Consider the following 14,135-nt stretch of genomic DNA (forward strand, 5'->3'; position numbering starts at 1 on the left):
AGATGTGACTTAGTAGGCTGTAACTGCACAGTGGAACGAGACAAAGAGCGCGCCACAGCTGCCAAGCCTTTGCAGAGTTCAGTGCGAACAATGCATGTAAGTGGTTGTTTATCTGTACGTGTCAGTGTTTTATGGAAACTCATTCATTTTTGAAGGAGAAATAAAAAGTAAAATTAAATCAAAATGTAAAATGGCAGGAAACCTTCCATGATTTGAATAAAAACTAGCGTAAGTAAGGGATTTGTCTTAAGCCACGAAATTTGAGGAAAGCAATTAGTGCAAAGCAAAGAGTGTGTTTCCTCGTTTCCACCAAAGGTTTGGTGGTTTGTGGACTAAGGTAGTTTTAAGGCAGAAAAAGAAGAAGCAGAGGAAAAAATACCAAAAAATAATATGATTTCTGCGCCTGCAATGCTTCATTCCAAAAGGCACTTGCCATTTTCAGGTTCCATCTATCAAAATAAATAAATCAATAAATAAATCTTCCAGCTAATAAATTAAACATAGCCGATAGGTGGCTTCTATCCAGTTCCCTTTTTATTCATTTTATAACAAAAACATAGCACATGTTTTTATGTAGAGTGATGTGAAATGGTGTACGAGAATTAACTTCAGAAGAAAACAAGTCATTGCTACGAGGTTAACACTCATCAACCGCCTTTAAACTACCGACTGTATACTTGTATCTCCTTCTAAAAGTGTTCTATGTTTCAAAGAGTTTCAAATAAATAAGAATAGTCACCTTGTGGTTACACCACAGTGAAATAGACCAACCTCCTGTGCCTATGAGGGGTTAATGGTACACAATGGCATGCAGGAGCGGGGGAGGGATCAACCATATACAGCCAGGGTAAATAAAAGGGACATTACACACAAATTGGACTCCTTCAAGGTAATCGTACGAAGTCTGAGCACAATCAAAATAATTCATTTCTGAGTGTAATGACCCTTTAAGTTCCAAACGCAGCCCGGACATTTACTGATGTCTTAAGGACTTGCCTGTGGTTCACACATACACACACACACACACACACACACACACACACACACACACACACACACACACACGTCCTATCCTGTGACCAGACCCCCCCATGTCTGGAGTTGAGTTAGTTTACATCATATATGAACAAAAGTCTCTATACAGACTCATTTTAGTATATAGTGAGATTAGCATTGTTTTAAATCATGCAGGACTACAGCAATAGGCAGGGGCAACTGAGGTGGAAAGCGGTGATGTGGCAAGGTGCGCTAGTCAGAAAAAAACTCCCAGTGTACTGGCCATCAGTCCCACTCTGTGTGCCCTTCAGCTGTACAGAATTACATTATTTACAAGTGTCGCAGGGAGCGCCGCTCTGGGTGAGAGCGACTACAGATCCCTGCAGAATAACCACATAAAAACACGCAAATCAGGCAACCTTATAATTGGGGATCGTGTTTGGTGGGGATGTGGGTGTCTAAGACAAAGCCTAGAGGTTAGAATACAGCAGTGTCATTATATAAGGGCTGGACAGGAAAAAGGGGAGGGGGAGAGTAAAGTTTGTATTGTACAGTAGTGATGAGCAAAACGGCAGCCCACCTTGCCACAATGATTGGAGCATAGATGCCTTTGTAAGGAATTGGGAGACCGGCAGCCAGCCAATATGCACTTTGCAGGAGATGCAAGTCCAAGCATTTGGTCATTTTGTTTGGATGCCATATACAAGATATCGTGGGATAATATAAGCAAAGCAACTAGAGAATCATTAACATATATCTCAGCTCGTTTACTTCAGTTTAAATAACACTGCTGTTTTTGAATGACAATGCACAGGCTTTAGATTTCATCATTTCAGATTCTGTGTTTCCATAGCTCATGTTTTTGCTCTTAATATATTAATTTTGATCTTTACTCTTTTTTTCTTTCTTTTTTTATAATTTTTTTTTGATTTTTTTTTTTTTTTTAATTTTTTTGTATTTTAACATGGTCATTTCAGTTGGGTTCTTCACCTTCGGAAGAACATGGGGTTGCGCAGGCAGGCGGCTAGTCACCTGCAACACCCCAGGGGTCCTGCAGAGGTCTCCAGGCTGCTGTCGGTGTCTGAGGCCAGGGTCTGGTCGGTGGACATGGAGGAGATGTCGTTGATAGAGGAGGAGGGAGGGAGGCTCTCGCTGCTGTTCACGGCTGCACCTGTGCTAAGGGAATCAACAGCAGCAGGGGGTTACAACGTAAAGGAGTCCTGTGCGAAGACAGGAGCAGGAATACAGCCAGAAGGGATATTTTGCAAGTGCACACAGAGAAGTGTTGAATATAGCTGGATTTGTTCTATGAGATCAAGACATCAGCAACATCGACAACAGCACAATCACAGTGTGTCTATATGAGACAAGGGTAAATAAAGGTTTGGGTCAAATGGGATCCGCAGGAAATATCACCGAAGGCTGTAGTGTTTCAGAAATCCATAAGCGTGTGGTTGTTGTAAGCATTTATACTAGCATCACCCATTTCATCTCATACTGGCACAAGTCAGGTTATTTTGCTTGGATGACGTATACATATGCTGGTGTCAGTCTTTAAGATTAATGTATCATAAAAAGCGTCTGCTATGGTTAGACATAATGGAAAGCAAACTTCACTTGTACAGTGTTGTGTCACATGTTTTGCTCAAGAATTCACCCGTTTTTACAAAAATAACAATCCAATTGTCCTATATTGATCTTGTTTCAAGGTAAAATTGGAAAAACAGCCACTAATAAACTTTCTGAGACTTCATTTAAGAGCTTTTAGTTCAGCCTGCTAGCCGCGGACTAGCAGGCGAGGCTGTCAATCTCCATTTTCAAAACAGAAGGATCAGGAGGTGTGAAGGAACCGAACAGCTCATCCTCCCAGGGTTTGGACGGCACTCTCATTAAATCCTCAGTGAGTGGGTCCTGCCTTCCACAATAACTTTATGCACAAATCAATAGAAAAAAAAAAAGGGAGTCGAAAGAGTAAAGCTTGATTAAAAAGGATAAGGATTAGAATATAAGGGGCATCGCCAAAATCAACCACTTTCACTTCCAAGCATACCAGTAGTCCCCTATTTTGTGCAGAGGGCATTTACAGCGAGGCAAATCGTGACTGCCCCGTTTGTGCCTGTTCCCCGTGGGAGGTAATCGCTTAATGGAGGCCGGCGGGCGCTTCGGCGGACCCGAAACAAAGCGGAGACCAAATCAGGATGAATGGCTGTCACCCGTTTCAGCAGTCGCTGCACTTGTAGGTCTACTTCCGGTAAACACATCGTAAATATCTGTTTAAGATAAACAGAATGAATCATTCTAAATCTTGTAAAACGACCGGAGCGTGACCCACACGGGTAGCTGTAAAAAGATAGAGCATTAATTAAGGCTTTAAATCATAAATTAATTAGGATTCATTTCGGGACAAACTCTGGCAAAAGCTGCGACGTGGGACTTTAACTCCCGTTGCGTTTTAATCAGAATAGTCGGGCACCAGACCTCCGACCCCCAGCACACGGACATGGTGACCCCGACGGCGCTGCCGGACCCGCCCGGTTCTGACCGAGGCACCGCCCCGCCTCAGACACTCCGCCGGCCCGCCTGCTTCACGACAAGTGGGTGGAGAGGAGACGGAGGTCGGGAGTTTTCCCGAGAGACGGCGGTGGAGACACAGCGCGGGAGGAGATAACGCAAAAAAAAAAAAAAAAAAAAAACAGCCGTTGCGGTATGCGTGAAAAGCATGCGCGAGCCCGTCTCTCCCTCGTAGTGCTTCGGTTTGCAGGGACGCCAAATGCGTCATTGTTTCCGCGCCGCGGGAGCTTTGGGTTGTCTGAGATATGAATACTACCTGAGTCAGATGGCTACTGAGCTTCCTACAGTAACGGGGGTTTCTACACAGCGGCTCGTCCACGAAGAGAGTCAACGTTAAGACTGAACCGTATTCCAGAGGCGCATTCACATCCCACATCTGGCAGTTCCCTCTCCTGGTCAGCAGGTGCCGCTGTCTCCGCAGGATTCAGCATCAGTTCAGTTTGCTTCTCCGCTCTTATAAAACTGGACCCGTTGTTTTGTTTGTTTGTTTGTTTGTTTGTTTGTTTGTTTCTACTGGAGAATGGCGGTTCTGCCTTGACCCAGCAGTAAAGCCGGTCTTCCACACGCCTCTGACTAACAGTGGAGCCATAAGCCTCAGCGCTGGCTCGACTCCGCGCCGCCTCTCTGTGGCCAACTCGGAGCACAGCACTCGGTGCCGCCCCCCCCCCCTCTGCAGGGAACCGGACGCGAGCAAATGTCAGCCGCGGCTGAAGACCAACATTTTCCTGTGATGGATCCCAAAGGAGCCAAACCCCTTCAGTCATGACATGTTTACACACACATACACATACACAGTCATTAGAGTACACACACCGTCTGCCTTTAAATGTTCCATACTGACAGGCAATATTAGCAATCATCATTTAGCTGTCAACTTAAGGAAATACACAAAATCACACCACTGAACTAAACAACATTTAACTTGAGATGCAAGACGCATGGTCAACAGCACAATGGGTTTCTTATATAAACAAGGGGGGGGGGGGTAACTCCAGTAAGGTTATAGTAAATTGACTTACAGAGCGATTAGGGTTATGCACTGAGAGTACCTGAAGGCGAAGGCTGTCCCTTCACAACGCCATTCTTCGTTCTCTCCTCAAAGTTCATCACCTCTTTGTAGATAAGTTCTACCGAGAGGCAAAGTTAGGAGAGAGAGAGTCATTAAAACATACCAAGGGGTAAAAATAAATATATATATATATATATATGAAGTGTGCCTCATAACTTTCCACATAAGCTACAATGACTTTGTAAGGACTATAAAGCATGAGGAAAACACAATACGATAACACAAGATCATTTTGATTTGAGATAACAGAGAAAAATATATTTGAGGCGACATTAAAGGACAATATAATACACAATACACAAAAGTACATTTACATTATCTCTCCAAATTTTGCCAGACCACTTTGCTTACTTTCGGTCATTTCTTTCTTTATTTTTTTTGTCTGGATTTGAACGATTCTCACCTTTCCATTCATCAATGGAGTGTTCTCTTTCATCCAGCTGCTTGTCATAGATCTGAGGTGGAGGCTGTAAGGGGAGAGAGCACAGGCCCATTTTAGTGACAGTTTCGCTAACCAGCCGGTCAACAAGATTGATTTGACATGAAATTCACATGGCTGATATCACTGGGAAGCTCCAGTTAGAATATCCATTCAAAAGCATCCCAGATACAACATTTTACAAGTTTACGGAACGATGAGTCAAATCTTGCAAGATGAAATTGGTGACAAATTAAACAAAAAAAGTATGGGGATGAAAAACTATCTGTCAACATAATTTTACACTTTAACGTGTACTATATGTATACAAAGACATGCAGAAGTAGTAAGTGGGCACAAGGGGGTTATGATGAAAAAAATATATAAATGAAGGAAAATAAACAGTCAATACTTTATTTCCCCTCAATCACATAAAATGGTGACTGGTTTACATAATTTAAATGTTAATACATTGTTTGTCCTCAACACACATAATACAACACAATGTTTTAGACCTTCACAATCAGGAATAGACAACTGACAGAGACAGTGAGATAAGAACAAATCAGGTGAGTTGTCCGGCTAAAGTGCCTATGTCCTTCTCCAAGACGACTGTCATGTCATCTAACGGGACAGGAATATGCTGTCTGGCGTCCATTCAGCCCCTTTCTTATCCCCGATTCATAGTGATCCAGCCCCAGACTCTGACAACATGATCCTCCTCTCTTTGTCACTGCAGGTGAGAGGACCACCCATAAAAAAATAAAATAAAAAAAAGACTCCCTGACATGACCTTGGAGGGACAGTTTACAGGTCAGCGTTCAGCAGCCGCAGCAGGACAGAAGGGAGAGGTTTGCTCCAAACCAGGATTTATCGAGTGAACTTTGTAGCCCGGGAGTTATCACTTTTCAACTTAACATCTTACAGATGATTTATGTGCAGCCTTGTCGATTTGGCACGGACCCATGTGGCTGCACCCCTTTTACCTGCGACTATACACTACAGGGAGGCCTCTTCATTCCAGTGATGACATTTTGATATATATTATATTATACTTATATAAATATTGTCCTATTCTCTGTAATGTATATATAATGTATAATTATATGATGAACCCATAGACCCATAGAGAGTTTTGTTTTTTTCGGTTGCTTGTTTGTTTGTTGTTTTTTTTTTGATGTAGGTCGGTTGTTATTTACCATGGATATTTGGATGAGATCTCTGGCCTTCATCAGCATGAGATGACATTAGAGAAAGGGAAAACAGCAGAAAATGTGTTGAAATGCCATTCACAGCCACATTATACATACCACATCAACTCTAACAATAATATCATCATTAAAACCATCACCAATATGAACAACTAGACAACTTAGACAAGTGCACAGTCATAAAATCTCCCAACAATGATTCATCACTAAAATGGAGGTGTATGTGAAATACTACTCTTAACCAGCGGGCTATTTCACAGAGCAAAACAGTGAGGCTGAAATTCATCAGCTGGTCATGCACTCATTAGTGTATTGCTGCAAGTAGGAGTGGCATCTGTACAATTTGATCGCGCTGCAGATGGCTTTTTCCCAATCTCACTGTCACCTCATACTAATGAGGCACTGATGAAGAAATTAGACTTCACCAAATAAACCAGAAGCACCACCACTCAGTCGCTGCACTGAGTCACTCTTATACAGCAGCAAAAATAACTGGCAAAAACTCTGTTATGTCAGTAAATCTAAGAAAAAAAAATTAGGCTCAGAACTCAGATATAAAGAATAAAATCATAAGTGGGAGAAAAATGAAAATGAGATGCGAACCAAAAATTCAAAACACAATCATCAATGCAACGATCCAGCAATTTTCACTCTTACAGAACATACTTAAGTTAAAAAAAATGGATATTTGTGTTGTAAGTCACTAGAATTGCTTTTGTTTAAACCAAAGATGAAATAAAGAAACTAATCATTATTATTTTCTATACAACAAAGCAAATACAAAGTGAGAGTCAGTAAACAGTGCTGACCAAACAAAGACAGGAGGGGAGGACTGAGCTGGGGATAGCAATCAATACGCAGCTCTGCCAAAGGCCTACTCACCGCCTCCACCTCAGCTGGATCATACCACACGTTGATGTAGGGGTGCTGTAAGGCCTCGTCCACCGATATCCGTTTAGCAGGGTCGATGATCAACATCTTAGACAGCAGGTCTCTGGCCTGGCTAGCTGTGGTTTGAGAAAAAAAAAAACAGAAAAACAGAAGAAATAAAAACATCTGGTTGATTTTATGAGGCGAGAAAATATTCCTCTGTGCCGCCAATGTTGCCAGGGGGGATTTGAAACATAATAAAAAACGAAAGGGAGGCAGAGAGAGAAGAGAGAGAGATAGAAATGGCAGGGATTAAAGGGAATAATAAACAACAGCAGCTTGTCAAAGGAAACCAGACCTTCACAGCAACTCAATCACACGCGGATTAACAAACACTCAGAGTGAGAGCTTGGGAAAAGAGTATTATGACTTTCTTTTGACTATTTGTTATTATGGATTATATGTTGGTAAGATCTACAGCTCAGTATGTGTACGTACAGATATCTTTTTACAGATATATACTGCAGAGAGCTGGAATGACGAGTTCGACTAGTAATTAAACGATAAGTCAGTTGACAAGAAAGCAGTCGGCAACTATTTTGATATTTGATAATTAATCATCTGAGTCATTTTTCAAGTAAAAATACCAAACATTCCTTAGAACCAGCTACTCAGTCGTAACGATTCTCTGCTTTTCTTTGTCTTGTTTGTTTGTTTGATGCTTTTTTCAGGTTTTAGTGTGTTGTTTGAACAAAACAAGACATTTGACGACGTTACCTTAGGCTTTGGCCTTGGGCTGATTCCATAGTAAACCATCCATAGATCTCGTCCTTTCATCACTTACTTAAACTCAAGATTGAGGTTTGTCCCGTGTATCTATCGTTTATTTCTGCTGTTGCAAAAATTACGTCTTGGGTGGGTTACAGGCTGATTCAGTCAGCTCAGTGTGGATTACTCAATGAAATCTGAGAAAATAACCTGCTGCCACCGGCATATTTACACATGCAGTTCTATAAGGGCATCAGTATGTAGAATGCACTTTATTTTCTTGAAGCGTTTGGCTTCTCAACATACAAAATGCCATCAGCATCACCCGTCGCTCAGCTGGTCGGTCTCTCTACCACACGCCATCTTTCTCCTACACACACTGACCTTCACTATAAATAGCTCTAAAGCGCCAAAAGACCCAAGCAACTGAATCGGGCACAGAAAAAGACAGATGAGCCTGGCGCACCTTCTGCATTTCGCCTCGGTTTCAAGTCATCAATAAGAAAAGGAGTCTGTAAAAGAAAAGTCTGTAAAATGACTCCTCTATCACTCTCCTTCCTCCTTTCCTTGTTCCTCCTGAGTGTCACACTCAGTTCCTACCTGTCACAGAACAAAACATACGAAACAGCAGCACTTCAACCCGCTCTCACACTCTCCCACTCTCTCTCTCTCTCTCTCTCTCTCTGGGTGCATCTCATTTAACACTGTCACTTCAGCAGGGAGCTGCCGGAATACAAATGTGATTCCTGTAAACTTTACCAGACAGGAGCTTTGATGTAAGAGCGGGGCAGCATAAAAAACATATCTTGCCATATTTAATTGAAGAGAATTTCTGCTGTTTAAAGTACTAGGACGAGAGACCGCACTTCTCAATTGTGACAGAAGAAAGAAGTGATGTCTTGGTTAACCCGCTGCATGAGGAACAGACTGAATTCACCGAGGCTCACCGAATGGGGGTGGGATATTTTGGTGAATATAATCAAGTTTAATGTGGAGGCCCAAAGGCAGGATGTAAAACACGTTTATGAGGTAAAAGTTGCCCGAAACACAAGTTTTACAGTCTATAGCCAGGCCAGCAAGTGTGTGTGAGGTTTTACTACGGCACAGCAGGGCTTTGGGCCAAACGCTACATGATGTTTATCATGATGTGATGTATCCTGATGTGTTAGATGAAAAATTGAGGGATCATCAAAGTTATTATAATTCATCCTGAGGGGGACATGAATGTCTGTTACAAATCTGATGGCAATCCATCCGGTAGTTGTGAAACATTTCACTCAAAACCTTAAATGTGACTCTAATTCTGGCGTTATGACAAGAACTTAGGGGGATCACCGAAATCGGTATCACCTATCATGTAAGAATACACGCATGTACTGTATTGTATTGTGGTATCGTGAGACAATGAGACACTACTCAGCAATGACTGTTTTACTATCAAAGTGCTATGAAGCAGACGTAGGCAAGACTGCTCCAAGACTGGCTATATAATTTATTGAACATTTAATGGACAGGGCTCATATTTAGATCAGATTTATCGATGGCATTAAGGATTTAACTACAGCTTCACAATGCTCAGTCATGGGTTGTGTAAGTTATAAAAAATAAAAAAAAACAACTCGTTTTAATGGTTGCACCACAAAAACATAACTTTTATGTCTCACATGATTATCTTGTGCGTAAATGTTATTATGTCCTACTTGGGAGATAAAGTGTCATTTTTTTTACGCCTTATGTTTCAGGGTTCCTGTAGTTAACCAAGACGCTGGCATCAAAAGAAGTCCTATGAGTGATAACACAATGTGGGTTTTTACTAGTCTTCTGGGATCATCCTGGAAGTAATGCAGAGCTCTACACTACAGAATCACACACAGGGGCCTGTGTGTGTGTGTGTGTGTGTGTGTGTGTGTGTGTGTGTGTGTGTGTGTGTCCTTCAATACTACATAGACCTGCAAAGGTTTTAAATTCAAATAATCAGGCATTAGGGACACATAGAGAGGGTACATTTACATGCATGACGGTACCTCATAAACATGGTCACTGCAGTCTGATAAAATGTCTAAAATACAGTACACTTACTGCTTCACTGTGTAGAACTGCAGTTTCTCACCTTTGAGTTTGTTGTGCTCAGAGTCAGCGGGGAAAAGGCAGTCCGGGAAGAGCTTGGGAAAGGTGAGGCCCGCATACTTTGGCCGGTTCTCAACATAGTTCCTCACCGTGGGCTGAAGCTTCTTCATGAACTCTGGCGAGGGTGTGCCCAGCTGCTCAATCACCTTGTTCCACTGGTCGATGTCTGATGTGGTGGGTCAGGATTAAGGCAAACACACGTGGAATATGCAGATTCCTGTCATCCTGTATATCTGTGATGTTCTAGCCTTGCACAACACTATTTTCTATTTAGGACAAGTATTAAAAAATGCTTATCTTTTCATTTCCTCCCAAGGTTGGACTAATTATAATGAAGGTTGTGAGACCAAATAAAATGCAAAAAATAAATAAAGAACTGGGCCTGTTATAAAGAGTATAATCACTAAACATGTCAACAAGTGGCTTGCTAAAAAGCATAATCCTCAAGTTACTTAACTTATATCTGATCTCAAAATAGCTGTGTCCTTTTTAATCCCAAAGGCAACATCCATGTGAAATGACAAAAGGTTGAAGTTTGCCACATTAACCACAATGAGTACGAATTATGGGCCTCAATCCTCAATATGCGTTCCATCAAAACTTAGTCAATAACTGATGAAAACCTGTTTAATTTTTTTTTTATAATAAATGTTACTAATACCTCTTTTCAAAATGTATTTAAGCTTTTATAATTCACTCTTTCCACCTCCTTCTATTGCTGCTATTTTTCTCAAAAATGCCACCAGTTTGGTGGCAATAGTTCTTTTTTGACTTCCTGGAACTCAAAGTGATCCCTAGTCAAGCATTAATAAATGATGTGCCTTAAAATTTTTGCTTAAAAATACTTGAAATAACAGCGATATATTTCATTAACATTGTTGGGCTTCTCTAAAAAGCAGGGATTGGATCATCAACGCACAGACCTCTTATCAAACCTTCTGACAAGAATTACAGTATATATGAACCTCTGATTTAATAAGAGACGAGCAACATGCACGTGTGGTTGTGTTTGTGCGTGCAAATATGCTTGTGGGGCGTGTCAGCTTGCATTTCCCATCCCTGTTGACAACAAATATTTCCTCTCTTACCCCTCCACATGACCCCCTTTACCCTCCCCTCCCCATGTTCTCACACAGATTGCCAGTTGAGGTAGTTAGCTGCCAGGCCACCAGAGATCCCCATTACTTCATCTTGCTGGAACGCCACGCACTTCCACCTCCTTTTTGTCTCCATTGCATATTGGCGGCGATCCACCCAGTGCTCAGTGAGGTAGTTTTTTTTCCGTCCACTAAGGCTCTTATCCTTGGCTCTTTAGCAAGTTGCTAGATTCACCCAGAAAGCTTGAGGTGTTTTTCCTCAGTCTGTCACTGCCAAAAAGCATGACTCTCCACTCTATTATTCATGGCTTGAATCGAGGCATCACGCACCTGAAAGCGACAGCTCTCGGGTAAATGCTGTGGGTTTTTTCTACGATATTCAGGTTTACATGTTAAAACAGAGTGAGAGCTGGGCAGGAGGTAAGAAGGATACGGTCAGTCCCAGGGAACAGCACTGTCCCTCTTATCACTTCTCCAAAGATGCAGCCGACTGACCACATGTCCACTGGGGTCACACACATAAACACACACAGGCATATGCACAAGCACACACACACACACACACACTTGACTTACATATACCGTAAGTACATATAAATATATATTTCAAGTTCTAATCCGGTATTTTAAGTATGTGTCAAAAGAACTTTTTGGAGTATTTTTTTATCCAAATCTCTCTCTTTTCTCTTCCTATGAAGCTTAAAAATATTTTCGATGACCCCTCCGCTACTTCTGCAACATGACAACATGCATTACATGCCATCACGTAGCTGTGCATTTCACCCGTAATTACCTGCCTATTCTCATGCCACATGTATGCCACAAAAACGGAATACATCTCCAGTTCCCCCGCTGTCACTCAATGGCCACTTGACATATCATCGTTTGACAGGCACTCAGGAAGGTGCGGACAACCTCAGCCACGTCAGTACCTCAGGTCGGAAAGTCTATGCAGTCAATTAAAATTAGCAAAAGGCAGGGTACCGGTCCAAAAATAATCTATCGTCAGAAGACTAACAAACAATTGTGCGACTACACTTCATTGATCTACAGTAAGAACGGATGGAGTGTTAGATGATAAGAATTTCAGGTCATTGTGAGAGTAGAAAATGAAGGAGAGAGATATTGCAGAGCTCATTGCAGGTGTTTTGTTGTACTCCAGAGCATTAATCTTTCCGGAAATGCAAGTTCAGGGACATAGAGCTCAGAGTATTAGCCCCGAGCACCTGCAGACACGCTGGTCTTGTGTTTCTCGCGGCTTGTTTGCCTCTAAACAACTCTAACGTAATGTTAATGTTAACAAATCCCATCTAGAGACCGAAACCGACTACGCCTTAATCCGTCAGTCAATAGGTTCTGACTTATCAGTTTCAAGCCCCATTTGTTCCTACCGAAACATATAGCGTGTTTGCTGGGGACTATTTTCAGCTGGGGGCATGTCGCGCTTGTAAGTGTTTGTGGCAGCGGGACATTGTTTGCGGGACTGCCTCAAAACCAACCACAGTGGCCATGTTCATCATAAGAAAGGACCACGTCATCCAGTGCAGTGGTGTGGCTCATTCATGTGTTTCAGTTTTTGGACATACAATCGAAGGCTATGGAACAGAAGAAGTAGCTATATTAGGGCTTTGGCTACACAGAAAATAGAACTCGGTGGCAGGATCGATTCATTGTTGGTATTGGTCTTCTAATAGGATTTTGTTGACAAAAGGAAAACATAGAATATTACAACTTATCCTTTAACATATGTAGATGACTCTACCTTCCACCATCCTAATTTTAAGTTTTTTAGTAGGATGCTAACATCCTAGCAGTCTAGACCTTCAACCTTTGAACTTTCCTCACACTGCCAAGTGAGTTCGACTACGCTGCTATTAGCAGATGCATTATTTATTCATTCAATGCTTAATAATTATGTCTGGACCAAACTTGTGGGCCAGACATAATTGTGCAGCCTCAGATGGCAAGATCTGCTTCAGCATGGAGGACTATTTATCCAAATCCATCCCACTGAAAGAAGTCATCTTGGAGGATGCAATTACAGCCCCCTAACTGCATGAGTACGCACCAGGACAGAATCCAGAAACACTCCAAACAGCACACACTTAATATTCAGAGACGGAGGGAGAGTGTGCTTCCTCTTGCCAAAATGAGGGACTGAATAAAGTTTAAGATTCAGACATACTGAGTAGAGCGCAGGAATTCATTATCCTTATTTTATGATGTTACTGAAGGTTATATTAAAGATGTTAAAAGAAGATCAGTTGGAATTAATACAGATATGTGTTATAAAGCCAGCCAGATGTGAGTGTAGTTTAGTTCACCTCAGCAACATACAGAGAACATCGGGGCAGGCACATAATAACCTTCAAATTAAGTGTATCTAAGACATGTAAAATGATAGAACCAAAGCAAAAAATGACTCAAATACCGTGTGAAAGGTACATTATGGTTATTACATTATCTATAATACCTCTACCTGTACACATGCCTGTAGCTACTGTTTAATTTATTTGCGCTTGGCATAGTATTTTTCAAGCGATCCAAGCACTTGATTCTAAAATAGTGTTTTAAAAGGCACTTGTATCCATCTTTATCCACAAACTTGAAACCCAAGATTGATGGTCATACTCAAAGAAGACATAAACTTCTCAACAAGTAAGTTGCCATCATTTAACGTTGTTACGTGTTTACAAGGATACAGTCCCGACCGGGGAAAAGGATTTTGTGGCGCACCATTTCTCCCATAATGCACCCCACCGACCATATATCCACTGCACGCACAGAGGTGATGGTGAGACGAACAGGGAGCAACAGAAAAGAGAGGAAAGAAAAGGTTAGTTTTTGACACATCTACTTCTCCGGGAGAGGCAACCGTGATTAGAAGCTAGCTGTTATTCATCGAGGGAGAAATAATTAGTGAGAGGTATGTTACATAGAGATAAATAAAATAGAGATAAAGTCAAGTAGAAAGCAGAGTCTTAAAAGGACTAACTAGTGGAAAGAAA

General features: G+C 41.6%; 1 protein-coding gene across 1 annotated transcript in view; it reads right to left on the reverse strand.

Moving 5' to 3' along the window:
- Positions 1-1,971: 1,971 nt before the first annotated feature.
- mapk10 (mitogen-activated protein kinase 10) overlaps positions 1,972-14,135 on the reverse strand; it is a 32,787-nt gene continuing 20,623 nt past the window's right edge. Inside the window, exons 8-14 of the mRNA XM_040158157.1 lie at positions 11,561-11,632; positions 10,014-10,196; positions 7,148-7,272; positions 6,254-6,280; positions 5,040-5,103; positions 4,617-4,694; positions 1,972-2,167 (exon numbers count right to left, since the gene is read on the reverse strand). Of these exons, the coding sequence (XP_040014091.1) occupies positions 2,025-2,167; positions 4,617-4,694; positions 5,040-5,103; positions 6,254-6,280; positions 7,148-7,272; positions 10,014-10,196; positions 11,561-11,632 (692 nt within the window). The 3' untranslated portion in view covers positions 1,972-2,024. The remainder of the gene's footprint in view (positions 2,168-4,616; positions 4,695-5,039; positions 5,104-6,253; positions 6,281-7,147; positions 7,273-10,013; positions 10,197-11,560; positions 11,633-14,135) is intronic.

Source organism: Xiphias gladius, chromosome 20 (genome assembly GCF_016859285.1).
Source record: "Xiphias gladius isolate SHS-SW01 ecotype Sanya breed wild chromosome 20, ASM1685928v1, whole genome shotgun sequence".
Lineage (NCBI taxonomy): Eukaryota > Metazoa > Chordata > Actinopteri > Istiophoriformes > Xiphiidae > Xiphias > Xiphias gladius.